General features: G+C 38.3%; 1 protein-coding gene across 3 annotated transcripts in view; it reads left to right on the forward strand.

Moving 5' to 3' along the window:
* The window catches only part of Spag16 (sperm associated antigen 16), an 898,261-nt gene that overhangs the window by 21,805 nt on the left and 853,611 nt on the right, over positions 1–22,845 (forward strand). For all 3 annotated transcript variants that reach the window (XM_006496194.3, NM_029160.3, NM_001271533.1), the window contains exons 4-6: positions 4,647–4,765; positions 9,797–9,934; positions 21,588–21,695. In XM_006496194.3, the coding sequence (XP_006496257.1) occupies positions 4,647–4,765; positions 9,797–9,934; positions 21,588–21,695 (365 nt within the window). The remainder of the gene's footprint in view (positions 1–4,646; positions 4,766–9,796; positions 9,935–21,587; positions 21,696–22,845) is intronic.

Genomic DNA, 22,845 nt, shown 5'->3' on the forward strand with positions numbered 1-22,845 from the left:
GGCCAAGCAGCCTCTTTTATAGTGGGCTGGGCTACCTTGCTGTTGCAGGGTAACTGTGGGGAGGAGCATACCTGGCTATGGGCAGGTAACTGTGGGGGTGGAGTCTGGACAGACTACATGACTGATGGCCACAGAATGGAGCTGGGTCCTTGTGTCATATGTTTGGGAGCATGGCAGATGGGCTTTCCATCTCTTGCAGATTAATCTGATGGGTCTCCAGGGTTTGAACCTAGCTCAACCAGAAAACAGGCTACCTTTCATGGTCCCACGCCTGTTAGCCATTATTATTAATTTTTTTTTTGAGCAATTGTCAACATTTTTTTTAATTTAAAATTTTACTTCACCTTGCCACTTCTTTTAGTGTCAGAGCAACTACTGGCAATGAGAATCTGTCTTCAATTTTGCACAAGGATTGTGAAAGGGACTATTCAGAAGTATGGGGATCCTTCTTCCTCAATGCATTTCTATATTAATATCCTTTACATTCTATGTAACATTTCTAGCTAAGAAAGAGAAATAGGAAATAAGTATACTACTGAGTTTTTGTAGGCCTCCTTTCCCAACAATCAGTAAATGAACTAGTGATTTCTGAATAATGACTTGAAGACAGTGGTGGGTTTATAGTTGTAGCTTTCTTGTCACTGTGACAGAATGCTTGCTGCAAATAACCTAGGTGGGAACTGTCAAATATGGAAGGGAAGGCATGGTGGAACAGCTCACATAATGGTGGGAAAGAAGCAGAGTTTATCCCTACTTTCAAGGGGCCAGGCCAGATAAAGCCCTCTAGGACATGCTTCTGGTGACCTCTGGCTTTAATTCAGGTCCCTACTTCCAAAGTACCATCCCCTCTTGACAATCTACTCATCCATCTTGTATAGTTTTATTCTGTTAGTGAATAGACTATTTATTAGGACAGAGGCCTTATCATTTTGCTGTCCCTGGAAACACCCTCACAAATATTACCTGTCTCCTAGACCCTTCTCACTCTCACCTAGTTGACAATCAACCTTAACAGTCACTCAACCCAATGCACTTATATGTGCTTTTAGTGTAATTTTATTTGTTATTTTTAAAATATCTCCATATTTCTCATAAAAGTACTGAAATTTGTTCTGTCACAGTAGTTAATATTATGGGTCTGGATACCTTAAGTAACTATTCAGAGGCTCCATGCAGTATGAATGTTATTGTGGACAGCATGCTGACCAAAGGCCAATCTCTGCTGAGGTGCTGGATCCATTCACTTCCATTATGATGGAATCCTAGTACATGCTCCTGCCATCAAATGCTAATCCTGTTGGAGTATTTTGAAAACACAAGGTACCAAAATTGTTATATTATTTAGTAATATTTGAAAGAGTCAACAGGTCTCTTCATTTCTTTTCCCTTTGTTATTCAGTTTGCTCTATTGTGCCGAAAGGAAGAGTTTACCTCTGTGTAGTCCTTCAGAGGGCCTAATCTTACTTTTATCATAGTACCTTTGTAATTGCTGATGCTGTTTCTGGATTAGGTATCAGATTGTGTTCAGATACTCCTTAACCCAGTATTGTTCATAGTTTAGAAGGACACATTCAGGGTTAGACTGGTGAAATCTTGAAAGTTCAAATCCCCAGGATACTTGCTGTCTTGATGTTGTTACTATTGCTGTGATAAAACACTGATGAAAAGCAAATTTGGGGAGAAATTTTATTTTAGCTTACAGTTCCACATCACAGTTCATCACTAAGGTAAGTCAAGGCAGGAACTCAAATAGGACAAGAACATAGAGGCAAGAGCTGATGCAGAGGCTGTAAAGGAGTGCTGGATACTGGATTGCTCTTTGTGGCTTGCTCAGCCAACCTTTCTTATAGTATCCAGGACCACCAGGCCAGGAGCAGGACCACCTACAGTGAGATCTGAGTACTCAATGGCTTTTCTAGTCCAAAGTTTAAATGCTACCATCACTAGTCCCCCAAATAGTCTGTTTTGTCATAGAAACTTCCTGCTCCCAGTACCAATTTCTGTTTTATTTAGGGATTCTGTTGCTGTGATGAGACATGATGACCAAAGAATCTTGAGAAGGAAAGGGTTTGTTTAATCTAACAGCTTGTATTTTATTATCCGGGAAACTTAAGACGGTGACTTAGACAGGAACTTGGAAGCAGGAGCTGATGCAGAAGCCCTCAAGAGTGCTGCTTACAGACTTGCTCTCATGGCTTGCTCAACCTGATTTTGTATACCATCTAGGACCACACACAGAGTGTGTGCCACCCCTATGATCTAAGTACACCCACTTCAATTATTAATCAAGAAAATATCCCAAAGCCTTGCCCACTGGCCAATCTGGTAGGGGCACTTTTCTTGATTGACATGATCTCTTCCCAAATGATTCTAGCCTGTGTCAGGTTGACTTAAAAACCAGCCCGCACAGTTGTCCAAGAGCTAATCATGTGCTAATTATATCCCTTCATAGATCTCCATGCATCCTTCAAAAAGCTCACGTCATCAGAAAAGGCAAGAATCTGACAGGGTTAGCAGCTTTCTGAATATAAGAAGCTGTAGTAGTGGAAATTGGTCCAGCATCACCGAATAGTGAACTCTTCTTTAGGATTTGATTGCTGAGGAACATCTATGCTGATTTCCTGCTAAGTAAGACAGAGCTCATGTGTGCTTCACTTTGGCTGGCACATGGGTCTTTAGGAACTGTCACTACTTTTAATGTTTTTATTTTTAAGAATTATTTATTTATGGTATATGAGAATACTGTAGCTGTCTTCCGACACACCAGAAGAGGCCATTGGATTACAGATGGTTGTAAGCCACCATGTGGTTGCTGAGAATTGAACTCAGAACCATTGGAAGAGCAGTCAGTGCTCTTAACCACTGAGCCATCTCTCCAGCCACTATGTTTATTAAGTCAGCTATATAGAATCCATGCTCCTGCTGTGTCCTAAAATTCTAGAACACATCCATTTATTTCCATATTAGTAACTGAAGAAAATGAAGCATTTCACAAATTATTACTCATGGACTGTGAAATTTGCAAAAATAAAATGAATTCAAATTGAATCACCAAGTCATAACAAAAGATTTAAAATTAGGGAACCAAGAACGAACTTTAAGAAGTCATCAACAGCAGATACTCACACCCAACCTTCAGATTGAGCCCAGGGAATGAATGAGCTAGGGGAAGAACTGAGGGAGCTGAAGGGGGTTGCAGCCCCATAGGAAGAACAATATCAACTAACTGCACTACCCAGAGCTCCCAGGGATGAAACCACCAACCAAAGCGTACACACACAGGGCTCCAGGGCTCCAGATACATACGTAGCAGAGGATAGCCCTATCTGACATCAATGGGAGGGAAGGCCCTTGGTCCTATGGGAGTTTGATGCTCAAATGTAGGGCATGCTAGTGTAGGTGGAAGTGGGTGAGTGGGTGGAAGAGCACCCTCATAGAGGCAAAGAGGAGAGGGGAGACTGGGAGGGCATGGGAGTTTGTGCAGTGGTAACCCAGAAGAGGGATATCATTGAAGTGTAAACGAATAAAATAATTAATAAAAAAGAGGCACCCCCTTTTTTTTTAATTAAAAAAAAGAAGAAGAAGAAGTCATCATCGTTTGTTCTTTTGTGTTAGGGATTTTGCTTTTTTGTTTTTTTCCTCTTCAGCCCAGCATGTTTCCAGGAATGTTGATGGGTGGATTGGCTCCATTAGATGGTAACAAGGAAACTTTCATTTAAAAATGGGTCCTTTGTTTGCATTGGCCTTCCTTCCTGATGACAAAATTCTAGGTATGATGCCTGAAGAAGCCAGCCTAGTTACCGCTTGGTTTGAAATGTTTGTGTGAATGGCACCACGTGAAGACACTCACACGGTGGTGCTTCGGTCAGCCAGTCATTAGTGTTGTTTCTGCTGGGCCTGTGGTTTGGATATGTGTGCATGCTGAGTGGATTTCCCGTGTCCACACAGCGTGGAAGCATTACTTCCAAGATGCACAAATGGAGTAGTGGATACTCATCTTAGAACACAATGAATGTTAGAAAAATTTCAAAAGCGCAAAGCTGTATGGAAGATGAATGTGAATATATTCTCTGAGGAGTCTCGTCCTGAAGGAGGGAGAGCAGTTATTTATAGTGTTGCAAGATCTCAAAATAAAGTTAATGTTTGCAGATGTACAGCCACTCTGAAGGACTGCACATTTATAATCACCCACAATCTTTTCTTCTAACAAACCTTTTTATGACTTGAAGTTGTGATTAGTCATTTTAGTTCACTATTTTTTAAAAATGTTATTATATTTTACAATTTTCTCTCCACTGTATCTCACGTTCACCCAATTTCCACGGTTGGAGGTATAAATTGTGTAAAATGTTTATGCATTTAAAAAAAATCGGAGTGCAAAAATGTGTTTGAACATGGATGTTTTGAATGTGAACACTGTACCCAGAGCTCTGAGTGTCCTCACTAAATGAAGGGGTCCCTTTTGCAGGGCTGTGTTAGTGATGGTAACATTTCTCAGCTCTGTAGTTGATTACAGAGTGTGATTAAAATAGACCCTGGTAAATAATACTTGAGAAAAATATTGTTAAAAAACTAAGTAAGTCTATTGTTTGCTTAATAAAAATCTTGATGTTTATGGAATAAATAACTGTACATTTAAATTTCAGGAACAACAAACCATTCTTCCTGCAAGGAATGTAATGCAGGAAGCCATAGAAGATTTTCTCTGCAATTTCCTGATCAAAATGGGGATGACCAGAACTCTGGACTGCTTCCAGGCCGAGTGGTAAACCATTATGTAGATAAGTAGTACTCCAGAAATGCTAGCAGCGTTTACATGTATAAATGTAACGTTCTTGAAGAACTTTACAGTACTGAGGGCTTCAGTTTTTTTTCTTGTTGCTGTGATACAATATAAAAGCATCTAAAAGAAGAAGAGGCTCATTGGGGGCGGGTTTCTGTTACATCATGTTTCATGGTGCCGTCCATCGTGATGGGGACATCAACACAGCTGTTTACACTGCATCTGCAGCCAAGAAGCATGGACTGTTGAATGCATGCCAGTGGTCAGCTCACCTTCTCTGTTTGTCCAGGATCCCCTGCTACAGCACGATTCTCCCAGAGCCACCAGTGATATAAATAATGACACACAGACATTTTAATATGTGAGAAGCTTTGATCTTTTAGCTAGGGCGGTATCCTAGCTACTCTAAACCTAACCAAATGGATCCTGGCACTGCTCCCTGCAGCTCTGCCTCTCTGCCCCACTCTGGTCTGTCAGCTTTCCTCCACGTCCACTGGCAGAATCTCTCAGCTCTGCTTCTTCCAGCAGCGTCCCTCTCTCTGCACAACTATGGAAGATTATATCCTTAATGTAGCAAATCAGATACACTTCTTGCTTGCTTTAGGTAGGTGAGGAATGACTATTTACAGAATATGAGACTAGTGATGGTGCATAGAGATAACAATACCAAGCACTTACCAGCACTTAGCTCTCTGCAGTTAAATTATTAAAAAGTGAATACACAGAGACAAACCTTTACAAGATGTACCCCAACATCCTGCTCGGTAATGGTCTGTCTATAATTAACATGGATCTTCCTATATGAACACAATCAAAATAATTGTACACAAGCATATGCAGAGGCCCATCTCCTAGGTGACTGTAGACTCCGTCACCTTTACAATTAACACTATCATTGTGAACTTATGTATATGAATAGAAATTGTTCCAGTCTCCATGTTGACACCACATTACCGACACTCAACTGTCAGGGGATCTTTCCCAGCAAAGCTTTATGCAATAGCCTTCTCAGTATTCAGCTTTAGCTTCTCTTCAAATGATCAAGGCAGGAAAATGTCCTCTGGAGTTAGATAGCAAAAAGTCATTTTTGAAATATTTTCCTCTTGGTTTTACATAATTTATACCGGTATCTTTTGTATTTAGATATTCCCCTAACACTACTACATTATTATTCATAGTGAAAATTATTTTTCTCTATCTATACAGTTGACTGATTCTTATTATAAAAATAGTATTTGATTTAGAGCAAATTAAATTGAATTTTCAAATATTACCCCAAAATAATGTTGTTGTTAAAACTAAAACCTTTAGTGTCTGATTGATTATGAAAATCAGCAGGCATGCTATCTTTGTACATATATTATCATTTAATGATCGTTGGGTTCCTAACATTCTTTAAAAAATAGTGAATGATAGATAAGAAACAAGTGTTATTTTTACCAGATATTCCATATTATAGAAAGTGGAATTTATATAAAATTGCTTACAGAGTTTTGTGGCTCAATTGTAGTTTAAGAAAATGTATCAGTAATACAAGTTTACCTTTCATTTTCTTTGTATACTGAGAATATATATGTAGAAATAGTTTTTTTTTATTTTTAAATTTTTGTAAATAGCGTTTTTGCAAACATTTGTACTGTATGGGCACTTCTCCCAACTCCCTCATATCGTCCAGATTTCTTCTCAAGCTTTGTTACGTTGCATATATAATATACTGCATTTTATGAGGAGAACTGAGTTCTTGCTTGCTCTGTAGCTTATGCTGACCTTCTGTGCATAGCTCTTTTGTGTTAGCCTCCCAAATACTCATGATTCGGTCAGTATTGGCTGAATGTGTTTTAATTGTAGAAAAACAAAACACAAAAAATATAGAATTGTTGTGAATTCATGTTCTCTTGTAAAAGTAGCACACAATACCGGCCTGTTAGGAAAAACAGAAAAAAGCTAACAAGAATCTGGGCACTAATTTGACTTACGTTCTTTCAATATTCAAACAGTAAATTCAATAAGTCTTTTAAATTTAGTGTCAGAAAGATATGATCTGGAAGCCACAACTCACCTGCTTTTGGGTTTTATAAATAACATTTTACTGGAATTCAGCTGTGATTTCATGTACATATTGGAAATGACTGAATTCATGTTGTAAAAGGAAATTTTAATTAGTCACAAGGGTGTCCATGTGACTGGCAAAGGAATCATTTTATAAGTTCTAAATTATTAGTATTACAGATATTCCAACAAAAGTCCTCAAATTACTGTGTATTATATATATTATTTTATATGATCTAAATATGTCCTATGTGCTTTATATAATGACACATATAAGTATATATATGTCAATGTGGTAAGAAATGTATTTGTGGAGCACTAAAATGCTTCCATTGTAGGTCTGTTCAATGCTGGCTTGTATTCTTTTAGAAGTACTCACATACAAAGTTAACTGATGGTTTAAGGCAACATTGAAGAGATTGAAAAGAGAAAAGGGCAGTGTATGTCTGAAATTCCTCACTGCTCCGTGTGCCAGACCGCTGTCTGTGAGCATGATCCATTGCTCACATGGAGTCTGTCTCATGGACTTGGTGGTTTGTGTCACCATCACCCTCTGACTCAAGCACAATGCCTTCTCCTTCTTTTCCAGTCCTGGGTACAATTCAGTTTGGCCTCTGTTCCTATCATCTCATCGATGATAGAGTTGTGCTAAAAATTCTGCTCAGGGTATTAAGACATGAAATTATTTATAGCATTTAATTACTAACCTAATTTGTACCAAATGAAAGAGATTATAAATTAGTATATTCCTTTAATTGATGAGCAAAGATAAATACTGCAGCTTTTGACTAATAACATTTGGTGTGACTCTGGAATGGCTAATATAGTCACAACTTCCTGGGATTGAGTAGGTTTATTTAAAGCTAAAGCCCAGAATTAAGATTAACTTTGAAATAATCCCTTACACTGCTCTCTCTGTGTGTAGACAGGTGTGTCCTGTGATTACACAGCGATTCTCGGGAAATACCATGCAGCTCTGTATTTCTCCATTATTTAAACTCACTGATGTTTCTTCAGTTGGTGGAGAGTTGATTTCTGGGACTTTATTGTCCCCATCACCATTAAATTAAACACAGGAATGTCATGACACCATGCTTACTCTTACGACTCACAGTATGCCAAATTTGAGCAGTTAAATATATGTGGATAGGTTTATATACTGAGATATGCAGAAGTCAGCCTTTCAGGGGAATATTTAGGTTAAACAGTCAGTAAAAATAAAAAATACACTATATAATGTAAGTGGCATAAAATAATTAAAATGGTGATGTTTTGGACTGCTTGAGAAATCATGTTCCTTCATTTTTATTAACAGAGTCTGCTCTTGCTTCTCCCAACAGCGGGATGTGGCAGGTAGCTGCTTCATTTCATGGATGAGGGCTTAGAGAGGATGGGAAATCTGAGTAAATGGCAGCAAGTCACGGCCAGTGGGAGAGTCAGCCAGGCCAGACTGATCTCCAGTACCGCTCTCCTAACCTCAATTCCTGAACAGAGCCTGGGCGAGCTTACAGTGTGTCTCGATTTAGAGCTCAGATTTGGGTCGGTTTCCATTTTGTAATTACAAGGACACTACTAACTTCTTCAACTCGATGGCCTTGTTTGGCTTTCATCTATTTCAGCACTGAAACCTTTCACAGTGGCTTTCCTGTTGCTACTTCCAGTGATGGTTCCAAGATTCTGTCAGTGTGCACTTCTGTTAGTGTTCATTTCTTCTTTCCTGGGATTTTTCTTCATTCGAGCCCTTGGCCATTGCTTTTGTGGTTTCTCTTGCTGCCTCAGCCTTAGTTTCTTCTCATAGTGTTTGCCTTCTCCACTCATCCCAATGGTGAGATAGTAGAGTCTATTCTGAATCAGTCGCAGGCAATTTTTATTGGTTGGTCACATCATTACCCGAATTAGTCTGTTCTAGTGTCACAACTATAGCAACATTTATATGCAGGTGAGGTGAGAGTTTAAATTGCCTGCCTGGACTTTCCCCTAAACTTGTGATGTGCCTCTCCAGCATTTATCTTCACATAAATGTCTGCTAGGCCCACTATAATTGATACGGATGGAAACAATCCCTTGGTTTTTCCAACTGCCTGGTTCCTACTGTCTTTGCTTCCACAGTGTTAATGGCTGTTACTGAGCTCCAGACCTGGACGCCATCATTGTTAACACCTGGCAGATGATTCATTAGAGAATCCTGTTAGTGTTACCTTTACAGCAAGTCCAGTAGGTGCCCTTCTTAGAAGTGCTGCTGTTTTCACGTTGTTCATCTTACTGTTCTCCCTCTTTCAGGATGTCATGTGTTCCTTTAGAGTCTGTCTCTTGAAATAGATTTACCCTTTTGAAACATAAATCTGATCACTGCCCATGCCCATGCATCAATTCCTGATGCAGAGTCAAATGATTTTCCATATGGTGCCTTTTGCGTTGGTTCTGACAACTGTCAGCATCTCCTTTGTTCACTCGGTTGGCTCCAGTCCTGCTATTCTGCAGATGCTGGCTTTATGCCTCTCCTATACATGCTGAACATGTCTATATCTTTGGGCCTTTGCATTTACGTTCTGTCAGAGTTGCTCCGGTGCTCGACTTCCACGGACCCACCTGCTGTCATCACTCCTCTCCCTCTGCTGGAGTCTGTCACTCGTGCTTGCCAGTCATGGCTACTCTGTATGAAACAGTGCAAACACCCGCCACCTTACTTCTCCATTCTCTCTGTTCCTAGAACTTATTACCATCTCTGCAACACTGTAAAGTCCACGAACACAGAAGACAGTTTTGGCATCTTTGCTAGGAATTAGATGTGTGGAACATACATGTCCCATTGCATTTTAAAAATCTAAATTCACTGATGTTCCATCTTAATATATTAATATTTGTTTAACTTATAAATGGAATATAGCAACTAACTTTTATCAAATTTTCCAAGGTTGACATTCTAAATTAACACGGTCAACCCTGTTGTTTGATTTGTCCTAGGTATGAGTTAATACAGAAGAAAGGAAGTGACTTTAAAGGGCTCGGTAATGTTCCCGATGTCTACAGCCAGGTGATGCTTTTAGAGACTGAGAACAAAAACTTGAAGAAGGAATTGAAGCACTTCAAACAGGCAGCTGAGTATGTTAAGATTGTGTTTCCCTTTTTTTATTTAGGCTAAGTAAAACTAAAGATGGATTAGGATGATACTTGTAACCCACTCTGAGAAACTTAATTCTGGGCCATTGAATTATCTTAAGTTCCAGTTGTCAGGACGTGTAAAGCATCCTAGGTGAGTCGATTGGGCAGGTAACTGGAGCCCCTGCCAAGCACAGCTCACCGATGGAGTGGGACGCAAGACCTGTAGCAGATGGGGAATTTGTTGCACAACGGCTATTTTCTTATGCGTGTGATCATGTGTTGTGGTCTGTGAAATTTTCTCTTGTGTAGATAAGCTAATTTCAAAAGTAATAATGAAATTAATAGAAAGAGTAGAAGGAGCCAATGTATTCTTTGTGACATACTTTCAGTAGTTTACAGTCCTTCCCAAAGAATAGTGTTAACTGAGCTCTTTGGGTGGCAATAAATGAATTGCTCTGGTGGGACAGGCAGTGCACATATGGGGAGGGGGAGACACATGGGACTTGTAAGGATGCTATGATTGAGTTTTCTGTAACCTTGACATTTTCTCTTTAATGATATCACATTAAAAAGGAAGTATCAACATGATAGTCTTTCTTCCACCCTCTGCCACCCACCTTTACACTTTTGTTCTAGTGTGCATGCACAAATTTGAAAGAAAAAGTTCAGTGCTGTTGCTGTCATATTTACTAGCTTACTTTTAAGTCAAAAGAAGTAAGAACCTTTTATTCTGTTATTTTACTTATATTGGTGTTAACATAGATTTTATTCTCCAAACTTAAAAGCAGTCCCGGAAAGGGCCTTGATTGCTTTGTAATGTCTAGGCACAGATGAGTATCACAGCCACTTAAGTCTAAGTTTTCTTTTCCTTTTGTCTCCCTAAATTTAAAATAAATGTTGGTGACTAATTTTCAGTAACCAGCCAACCTGTTTCTGACCAAGAGCTGAGTGAGTGTACTGAGATGAGGAGAGTGTGTGCATGTCAGACAGCACCTTCAGCTCTACAGAGAACTCATGATTTGTTCAGTGACCACTTCAAACATTTTGTTTTAAGTAGGAAACAGATTTAAGAAGAATCTTTCTCTATTAAGCACATCAACACAATAATTAGAATAATAGGGCCACCTTGTGGAAGTATAACATGTATGTATGTGTGTGTGTATACATATACATATATATATGCATATATATGTGTGTATATATGTATATATATGCACATACACACTAACGAAACATGACTATGTATTGCCAAGTGAGAGAACTATTTAATATATTTAATATAGCCTCTCCATTTAACAAGTAGCAGTAAAATGACAGTTTTCACACCTTCTGCATAGTAATCCTGTGCATCCATGGGAGTGCTCTGCTAATTAAGCACACCTCACCTTTTCTATGGCGAATTTTATGTTTGACAAAGATCTGTGTGATCATCCGCAAGAATATGCTTCTATGACCTTTGCCAGTGGCTTCCGTTCCTCGAAGGGCTTTCCACTCTGCACCTTTGCTTGCTCTGACTTTAATAGACAGTTTGGCGAATGGGAATTTGATGCAAGCCTTCCTTACAGTGCTGCCTGGAAGAGTTTCAGCCCTCATCTCCTTTTAGTTCTTGCTTTCATTTGCTAATTTGCTCTTGAGTAGACACAGACATTTTAGGCAATGTGTTTAACTCCAATAGTACTAAGTAACCATTGATGATTACAGGGTATTTATTTAATAGTATATTAAAAACTGTAATTAAAATTATGTAAGCTTTTATTCATGCAAATTGTTATTTTAATGTTAAAAGAAGGCATCATTAAAACTGGCATCGTGTGAGTGAAATGTTTCTTTGGAGTTGCTGAACTGTCACAGTGTAGTTTACCCTCAATGGTTTCTGGCTCTTGCTTGATTCTGTGGCTTGGCAATGTTTACAATCCAGCAAGTGGAATAGCAAACTGGCTGTGTGCTTTACCTTCCCTTTAGTGTCAGTCTGAAAGAAAACCCTCTGACCCTTAGAGGATGCCCAGTGCTTGCTGAGTGAATCTTCAGTCTAATGTGGTTCTGAAGCACCTTCTGTTGAAATAGTCCCTGGAGCACATTTTACAGAAATACTGTCAGAAAATTGTGAATGAAGTTTTGCAAAGTACTCTCTGGAAACACAATTCATGTATGTTTGTTCCAAAATATAATCTTTTGGAACCTAGGTTTTCCACAATCTATTTTTCTAATAGCAACTTGTGTTAAACATGAGCTTCTTTTTATGGAATTTTGTTGAATGCTTACATCTTTAAGATTAGGCTATTTCTTAAGGCTTGGTAATCATAGATGTGAACTGATATTTAATACGTGAAGAGAGGCAGCTTGTAGATATGCCATATGGCATCTTTGATCATACAGGTAGCATTTAATGATACATTGATTAAAGCTGGGGGCTAGGTTTGGCCAAATATGCATCTGTAACCTTGTGTGGTGATGATGCTGGGAGGCAGGAGGATTGCTGCAGCTTCATTAGAGCCAATCTAGCCAGCGGTTCCCATAGCACAAGTAAAGACCAGATCTATGAGACTAAGGTATATATAGAGAAGGACCTCCTCTGGTACCTGTGTGCCCACAACATTGCCATATAACACACATGAAATGAAAGGGCATACTGTGCAATAGGAATGGTGTAGTTAGTCTTCACTGACAGTATCAATGAATGTAGAATTGCCACAAACACACCTTTTTGTGACTATGTGTGTTTCAAGAAAGATTTAACTGAGCCGAAAAGACCCTCATTTAATTTGGGCAGCACCATCCTATGAACTGGGATCCTAGACTGAATAAGGAGGAGGAAGTGAGCATTTATCTTTCACAGCTTCCTGCCTGTGCACACACTGTGCATACACAGTGCACACACTGTGACAAGCCACTCACATGCGTACTACTCTCTTTCCTTTTCTGCTCTGACTCTAATACTATACCTGCAAACTTAACCCTGATAAACTCTTCCTTTTTTTAAGGTTGCTTTTGCTAGGTGTATTGTCATAGTCAACAGGGGAATAACCAATGTAGAACATTGGTACCATGTTTGTATTTGGAGAGTGGAATCCTTGCTGTCGTAAACCTGACCATGTAGTGGCTAAGCTTTGGAAATCATTTGAAAACTATTTTGAGAAATGTGGAGGACTTTGGAGCTGTGGCCCAAAGGAGGCCTAGACTATGATAAGCAGACATTAATGAGCAAATCTCTTGGGAGCTTGAAAGTCAGGCATGTTACAAGACATACAGAGAGTGGAGCAAATCTCATGAGGTTTTCGAGGGGAAATCAAATGGGAACTTGCTAGAGTCCATTTATTTTACATTTTGGCCAAGAATCTTGTTTACATCTGAATCCTAAGATCTTTAGAAACTGAATTCTGAAGTAATGGACTGCCTTGTTTGGTGGAAGAAATCTTAAGCCAGTATAGCACTTCAGATGTTATAGTTACTGCTGTCTGATCTTGCTCAGGACTATAGTACAAGGAACACTTACAGTAGTATACAGTTTAATGAGGAAAGTGGTGTGAGTCTAGAGTTGAAGGCAAAGTGAGTGGCCCAATTGTACATGCGTTTGATGTTGTGGCATGACTTTTTCATACAATGTTCATATTTGAGAACTATGTAATTTAGTTATAATAAAATCTCAATGTTTTAAGGGAGTGTATTTTTTTTCCCTGTTGGGTGGTATTTATGTCTACCCTCTGCTCTCTGCTATGTTCAGTCCATGGTGAATATAATAGCATCTGTAATTGTTAAAGAGGTTATCCTTATCAAAGAAATCTGGACAGTACTGGGACAAAAGAAAAGGTACCCCAAAGGCAAGACTTGATCTGCCACAGTTCCAGCTTGTCAAAATAGGAACCCATTTGTAAGGAGAGACCCTTAATTAAGAAAGCTGCTAATGGTTTTCCTTTCTTCCAAATAGCAACAAAGGAAAAGTGTTTCCCTAATTTTTTTCTTTTTTTCTTTTCTTTTTTTAAGACAGGGTTTCTCTGTGTAGCCCTAGCTGTCCTGGAACTCACTCTGTAGACCAAGCTGGCCTCGAACTCAGAAATCTGCCTGCCTCTGCCTCCAACTGCTGGCATTAAAGGTGTGTGCCACCACTGCCCAGTGTGTTTTCCTAAAAATATCTTTGAAGAAATAAAAAGATGCTTCTGAAAAAGGGTCTGGGTTACATTTTGACCTGGCATCAGAACTTGAGCATGCCATCTACATGGTGCTCTCTGTGCTTATGCCTTTTGTGCTTTTTGATATACACAAAGGAAGATGACCATAGAGGCTTTTACCATGGTTTCAGAAAGTCTTTAAAGCCAGGCAGTGTAATGAAGAGCCTAGGTTGGTACTGATGCCAGACTGTTCAGTACCCACCAGGGAGACCTTCAGGTGTAGAGTAGACTTGAGCCCAGTGAGAGGTCACTGTGCTGTAGGGGGCAGTGCTGGAATGATGGAGCTACAGAAGACCATGGGACCTCAGATGATTTCATCCACAGTTCCAGATGCCAGACATAGAATTGAAGGATTTGGTGTTTTACCTACGGGGCTTCCTTCTTGCTTTGATCCAGCTCTTCCTATCTTCCTACTACTCTCTTTTGGAGTGGGAACGTTTTTTATGTGGGGTTGTATATTGGAAGTCTGCAACTTGATTTTACATGGGCTCACAATTAAAAGATTGTCTTGAGTTTCAGAAAGGAGTTTAGAGATTGCATTTTGAACAGCATTGAGTCTGTTAATAAGCTGTGGGGACATTTAGAGATGTACTAAATTAACTTTGCATTATATGATAAAAATAGGACTTTAGGGACCAGAGGTAGAGAGCTCCAATCTAAAGTGATGAGCTCTGGTGTCACGCTGACCAGTGGGTGCAGTTGTGGTAGTTCACCTTCACTGCCAACTTTACTGGAATTAGAGTCATGATGGAACTGCACATCTATGTATTTCTTTAGTCCAAAAGTGTTTAATGGAGGAGGGGAGATCTTGCCTAAGTTTGCATAGCAGTATCCCATGAGATAGGATCCTGAACTGAATGAAAAAGGAGAAAATGTGTTTAAGTTTCATCTCTCTCTGCCTACTACAGAAATGATGTAGACAGCTTGCTCTTCCTTCATTTTTTTGTGCATTGATTTTATATATTCAAACATGTCAGTGCTGGTAAGATGAATCATTAAGGTTCTGTTAGCTCCTTACTGGCAGTGTGTGAGAATTCTATACTGGCAGTGTGTGAGAATTCTATTTGCTCCCCAAACCCCAAAAGAGAATTGGTAGTTTTTTCTACTTTAGCCTTTACTCGATTTGATAGTGATGTCTTGTGGTTTTGATATGCGATTTGCCAAGAGCAGGTGATAATAAATGCAATATTTTGTGCTTCTTGTCCCCTTTGCATTTTTGGTATCAGTATTGCCCTTTCATTTAAAGCCATTTGCCTAATTTTGATTAGGTTTTTAATTTTGTTATTGGATTTTATGATTTTTTTTCTCTTTGAGATACTAGACACTTTGTATATTGTATTTCCCTTCAGACTGTGGTTTTACATTTTACTTCATTACTATGATCTTTTAAGAGATTTGATTAAAAGACTTATATGCATATCTGTGTGCTGTGGTATTTGTATCTGGGTTCTTCCCTCAGATGTGTTGGTTATTTATAGATTCTTTGCTTTTTCACATAAAATTTACAATCAATAGAAAAAACACAAGTGAGGTCTAGACTAATAAGGGCTTGAACATAGATCTCGCTAGTGCATTTCTGTGTGTATGTATATACATACATCTTATGGAGGGAGAGGTCGATGCCTTGGTAACTCTGAGTCTTCTTTCTGCATGGCACTCTATATAGTTATTTCAGTCTATCTAATAGTAAATATTTATGAAACATCTTGAAATGTGCACTTTTCACATTGACTTAACATCTATGTGCTTCATGTAATGAAGGGCGGCCCTCCTGACTGTTGTCCCAGGCAGGGCCTGTCATTGTGATTTTGCTTTAGCTGCAGTTGGTGCTTATATGATATGCTACTATACTTTATGTTTACTGTTAATAATGTTTAGAGTAGTTGATGGGTTTTATCTTCATAATACTTTTGGGATTAGGCTTTGTTTCCTTCCCATGGTGGGAATTTAAGCAACTTTTTCTAAGGATAAATGTTGTTCCATTTAGAGGATTGTTTTCTATTTCAGAATCTTTACACTAATGAAATATAATGCAGACTAGAAAGGCTGTATAAAGAGCCCCAAATATGTGATGGAGAAATACTGAGAACCCAAACAGAAGTGTACTCTTCTTAAAACAAAACAAAACAAAACACTTTATTACCTTCTACCAAAGAGTACAGGACTAAAGAAAGTTAAAATTAAATGGCAATTAATATGGAGAAAAAACCAAAACAAGACAGGTGCTTTCTTAAAGGGCCCTGATTTTGAGTACAAAATTCACTTCTATAAAAGGTCAAAGAGTGTCCAGCTTTAAGAAGACCCATTTAATTTAATGACTTTTAGAAACAAACAGTGTGAAAATAAAGATAATAACGAAGCCCATAAAATTTCATGCTTTAGTGTTTAGGTAATTGCTTGTTAAATTAAGAAGGTATTATTTTTTTTCTGGACATGGCTATATCCCCTCCTTTTGCAGTTAAAAATATAATGAAGTTTTTCTTCTATCTGGCTGAATTCCATTTGGCCCTTCAAGAATTATTCCAATATTAATTTTTGTGGGTCAGTGTAATTCATTTATCAGCAACTGAAGATAATGAAATACTTGGTAATTATATAATTATTGTTATCAGTGAGAAAAATGTGTGGCAAGGCTGGTCTGCTCTGGTTGGTGCAAGTAAACACATATTTCTACGTTCTGTCTTGGCAAGTTATGATGATGATGATGATGTAATTTAACAACTTCATTACCAAATATCCATCCCCAAGTAATTGCTTAAATTTATTATAAAATTGCTTTACTGGGACTCTTAGCTTAAGAATGATTTAAGACTGTGATACTAAATCACATTCATGATGCACTGAAAAATTGAGTTTCACATTATGCTAAGAATACACATGTCTTAATATTATGTAACTGAATTATAGATGGGTGGGTTCCAGTGTCCTAAAATGGGGAGGCTTGATAATTATTGTAGCGTCTCATTAAGACAAGGCATCTATGAATATTCTCTGTGATACACAAGTTTAAATAGACAGTTTCACAGAATAGCTCTTCATTGTACATGAACAGAATCTCAGTGTTTGCTGTCTATGTTAATAAACGTTTTTTTTCTCTTAGCACAAAGATGTTGTACTAATGTGATGAGCAGATATGATGAATTTAAAATATTAATTGTTCACATGAATATTTTATCCTGTTCTTTATTCCAACTTCTATTTCCTTTTATTTAGCAGACAGGCAGCAGGAAGGTCATAATAAGAGAAGCATCAGCATGAAATGAATTTAAATTGTTTTACTGAGTAGACTTCATTTGTGCAAACAGAGAGCAAGTCTCTGAAAAGCAATTTAATGGTCAGAAAAACTTTAAAGTCTAATACTTCAGTCAATTCCTATGCTTTATTTCCTGGGACGAGCACAGATAGGTTTCTAAATGTGTATTGAAAAGTGAGGTGCAGTAATGCTTCACATTTCTGATTCTGCTGAGGGGCCTTTGCAGTATTTAGTCTTCCAAGCATTCTTTAACCTACTGAGAATTTACATTTCAGATAGGAGAAGTAAAGTATATATTTGTGGAATTAATTGAGTGACTAAGAACAAGACTGTTTCAATGGACTGTTTAAAATACACTTTAATGAATGTTAATTTTAAAAATTTGTTTTAATTTTATCTTATGTGTAGGGGTATTTTGCTTACATATATGTCTGTGTACTGTACCAATGGACTCCAAAAGAGGGCATTAGAACCTCTGGAACTGTTGTAATGAATGGTGGTTAGCTATCACCTGGTGCTGGGTAAAAAACCCAATTTCTTTGCAAGAGCAGTGTTCTCTTAACTGCCAAGCCATCTTTCCATCCCCATGTTTATTTTCTTAAAGATGGATAGTATTAATTGTATACTCATATCATTGGAAAATTAGAAGCTATGTAAGTACCTATTGCCACACACCTTATTTTGGAAGACAAGTCTCTTAGAAGATCTGAGTATATATAACTCATCTGTTATGCTAAGTATTAATTAGTTTTGATCATGAAGATTGCAGTGGAAGTCTATGAGAAAGAGCTGATAGGTGAGTTCAGAATCCCAGCCATCCTAGTTGTCCAGCTGGCCTTACTCAATATTAGTAATTTCAAAATCTGCCCAATCTTGGGTGTTCTTGTACTTTCCTTGACCATAGTTCATATGATTGTGAACAGTAGACTTTGGATATTTGTGTGTAAGTGTGTATGTGTGTGTTTGTGTGTGTGTATGTGTGTAAGGCAAGAAGCCATTTTACTGTCTAAGTGGGCACTCTCTGAGGCCTATTACACATGTATTTTGCAGTTGTTAACTCTGATATATTCATAGTTCCTATAACTCCAAAGGTTGCATTGCTATGTAGAAATTTTCTATGGCTTGTTGCTGGAAATATTAAAAATTGAATTGTCATGTTCTTGTCCTAGTGCTGCCAACTCTCTGCCCTGGTGGCCTGGCTGGCCATGAACCGGCAAGCAATGCCCGACCGACCTGCTTTTATCTCATAGAGACTCTGACTCAGAACTCCACAATCTCTCCACCCAGGTTGCTAGGTTCCCACTGGTGGGCCAGCTCCGTGCTTCAAATCCCCTAAGGTCTTTGTGTTGTACCTCAGGCAAACCCATGCTTTGTTGCCCTTAATTTTCTCTCTTGAATCCAGATGAGCCTCCACGTGAAGGAAAACACAACACAAATTAGTTCAGAAACAATGGTAACTCAATCTCTGGGCACAACAACTAAAACCTAATCTTGTAAGCCTTATTAAAATCTGATTCCTGCTGGGCGTGGTGGCGAACGCCTTTAATCCCAGCACTCCGGAGGCAGAGGCAGGCGGATTTCTGAGTTCGAGGCCAGCCTGGTCTACAAAGTGAGCTCCAGGACAGCCAGGGCTATACAGAGAAACCCTGTCTCGAAAAACCAAAAAAAAAAAAAAAATCAAACCCCCAAAAACAAAAAAATAAAAAAACAAAACAAAAATCTGATTCCTCTGGAGGGAGAATCCTTGTGGATTCGCCATGATACCTTGAAACTCTAGCAGCTACATCTTATCCCTCTGCTATCCTCATTCCAAAAGGACCTAACTCTCTCCTGCGTCCTCTCTTCCTCCATCTAACCTGGAAATAATGCCTACTTGTCCAGTGATTGACTCCTTTATTCATTAGGCGATTGGTTCACTGGAAGCCACCTGAGTATGAGACTCTTTCCTCATTCCAGACAGCCTCTCCCAGGAGAGTGGAATTAACATAACAATACAAGTAGCACAGAGCCATCCACAACATTGGCCGATGTCATCTCTTAATCATACTAAAACTATTTTATCCAGAGTTGAACCCATTTATTGCTTAATTATAAAGATTTAACACAAGAATTTTAAATTGAATTTGTTTTCTGGTATTTCCATTCATGGATATAGTACCTACTTCCTCTTTTTGAGAGCAATTCCTTATATACACATTTTCATGTTTTTAATATAAAGTAAAATAAGGTTTTGCCTGTGTGCATTCTTACATTTCACAACAAAATCCCACCACAAGCATTTACTTTACCCTCTCTCTGCATCCTCATACTTACTATATTTTCACCTACTACTCACTGGGGTAGTGTGAAAACCAGGATGTGGTTTTGTGCATAAAAGACAGAGTTGTAAGACTCTAGGATGTATGATTTGAGCAAGTTACATATGTAGCCACCAGCTGGAGATAAGGATGTTCTTTTTGTTTTGAAGAGTATCTACAAGATAGCCTCTGGTGGGCTTACCTAGCAACACCACTGCATCACCTGGCAACATAGCAAAACCATGTCCTAAGGTCCCAGGTTGAGTAACAAGGAGAAAGCCAGCTGAGCACCAACATTTCACTTGTCTTGGCTTCCTGACTCTAAATGCAACATGAGCAGCTGCCCTTCCGTCCTGATGCTACAACTTTCCCGCTGTGGTGACTGTGACATCTAATTATGAGGCACAATACATTCCCCATCTTTAAACTGTTTTGTCATAGCTAAAAATGAGGAAAGCAACTGATACACATGACTTCTTGGGTTTTGCTATTTCTTCTTGTAGCCAGTATCACACATATTTGTGCACATGGTCGAAAGCTGTAAAATAAATTAATACTCAATTATTGTTCATCAGATAAGTTACAAATATGAACATTTGAATCATAAATTACTGTGCATACCCCAAAGTTGGCATGAATATGAAGTTGAAGCTGGGGTGGAAGATGATCATTGTTAGTGTTGTGTTTATTGGAAAGTGCTTACTTATTTTATGTGTGATGCGAACTCAAAATTTCTTAGTAAAGATCAATAAAGCTTATCCAAAAAGGAATTGAAAGATTAGGGAGAAGAAAGTTAGATTCATTAACTCTTTGACCACACACCATCTATAATTTTGTTTGATGGCCAGAAGTCCTACTGATCAACATATGTTCCATCAGGAACCTGGAGACCTTACCCACAAAATTCCTTGGCAGTGCCCCAGACACTGTTCCTTACAGAATCTTCTGACATAGCTTACCCCTGAAGCTTATCTGTGTGCATTTATGTAAATCTCAATTTTGTAATATTTGTGACACATAAAAGTATATTTCCTCCCTTCAGATCCTAATGTAGTGTGTCTGCTATCCAGGTCAGTTCATTTTTTTCAGAGTGAGAAAAGCTCAAGGAAGCAGCATGTTGTTAGCTATCCAATATAGATAAAGAGAATTCATTTGTTGTTGTTCATTATAAACCATCCTTTACTTAGACTAGCCTATAACTGTAGTGAGTGACATACTCCAGTTAGTACATCACACAGAGCTCCACTTTAAACAGAATTTGCATTCTTGTTCTATTCAAAGGTTTGCACGTCTATTCAGTATAGGAATAGTTCTATTTTGAGTGAATTAGAAGTATGCTCAAACTGTAATAGTTAATTTTTTTATTGAGAATTCATATATGTTATTAATATCTGTTCTCACAAAGATTATATATATATATATATGTATTTCTGATCCTCTGTGTGCATATATTTCTCATCTAACAAAACAAAATTTTATATTTTTAGAATTTCTGTGCCTTCCAATCTATCAGAAGTAAATGATCCAGTATGTAATTTGTCCTAAAAAGTGGAGTAAGCTCCCTTCTTTTATTTCTATTCATTGTGAATTACTCTGTTTTATATGTATTTTAAATTTGTAAGCCAAAATTCTCTTTGGCAATAAATGTGCACTGTGCACATATCTTGCAAGCAAGTCTTCAAGCTTGATTTTAAAATTATTAAGCATAAACGACTCACATTTCTGAAGTCCAGGCTTTGTCCTTTCATGCCTCAGTGATGTAGAGTAAGACCCCGTCCCCCCCACCCCCATGCCTGAAATGCTGGGCTCTCAGCAGAGTACCATATCTTCTATGCTACTCAGTTATTGACTTACTCACTCTTTGACTCAACACTAAGTGCTTTTCTCAGTAAGGGAAGACAGTGGTTTTGAAAGTTGCTTGCATTGGTGTTTTTCAGAAAGGCCAAAGAAGATCTACTGAGAACTCAGAAGGAACGGGACTTCCATCGCATGCATCATAAGCGCATAGTGCAAGAAAAGAACAAGCTCATTGCTGACCTCAAAGGGTGAGATGCTCATGTGCATTGACTAGAGTAGGGCTGTTGAAATAAACTTGTTCCTTTAAGTTTATTGGGTAGGAAGTTTAGGCCCTTGAATTGAAGCCATATTCACACTATTAAGGTGTGTGATTGAGAAGTTAAACAAAAATATGAGAAAATGTACTCTATTGTTGCTTTGTCATTCAAGACACAGCCTTGGTAGTCTGGTATGAGCAGAGGACCTCAAGGGTGTATTTTTAAGTGAGGTGAATTGTGAAGAGTGAATAAGCTTGTGGAGTGATGTCCTCAGGCTGCCAGTGTGAAACAAAGTACTACAGAGTACAGAGCAGCAGCACTGATCATGGAAGAACATGGAACATTATTGAAGCTATTCCAGAAGGCTTTATTCTTACCCAGAATTCCTCCGTCATTAGCTTCCTTCAGTTCTTTTTCTGTAAAGCAAGAAATCAGTTTTATAGCCCTTAAATAAAATGATCTTTTGTTTGTTCTATGATAATACCATATAACAAAATATTCTGTGTTGACAAGGATATTAAAAATATATTATCCATTATTATAGTGCTTAACCAATATAAACACTAGATATTTATGTTTAAACATATATCACACCCACTAAATATGCAATTAAAAAGGGCATACTGAACTAGCTACTTTTATCAATGCTACTATATAATATTGGGCAAGAAGCAATTTAGGGATTGTTAGGCTTGTTCTGGCTTATAGATTCATTCCTTCATGCCTGGGCAGGCATGGAAGCAGAGCTAGAATGCTGGCTCATCGTATTAATCTGAAGTCAGAGATTAGAGAGTGAACAAGAGGTGGAACCAGAGTAAACCAACCTCTTGGCTTTACCAGTGACTGACTGTTTCTAGTTAATCTCAACCTCCTGAAGATTCCTTTGCCTTCCCCACCATCAATATCTGGAGACCAAGTGTGGGAGTTCTTGAGACTATGAATAACAGTTTGCACTTGAACTCTATGATTCTGTCCATGTCCTTTATGAACTCCTGTCTCATAGTACAGAATAAATTTTTTTGAACTCGCCATGTTTCCACAGTAAGTAATACTTCTAGTACTGTTGAAAAGTCCCAACAGGTTTGGAACCAAGGCAATCTCTTTACTGTGAGGCTTCATAAAATCAAAAAACAATTTATTA

The sequence above is a fragment of the Mus musculus genome, chromosome 1 (assembly GCF_000001635.26).
Source record: "Mus musculus strain C57BL/6J chromosome 1, GRCm38.p6 C57BL/6J".
Lineage (NCBI taxonomy): Eukaryota > Metazoa > Chordata > Mammalia > Rodentia > Muridae > Mus > Mus musculus.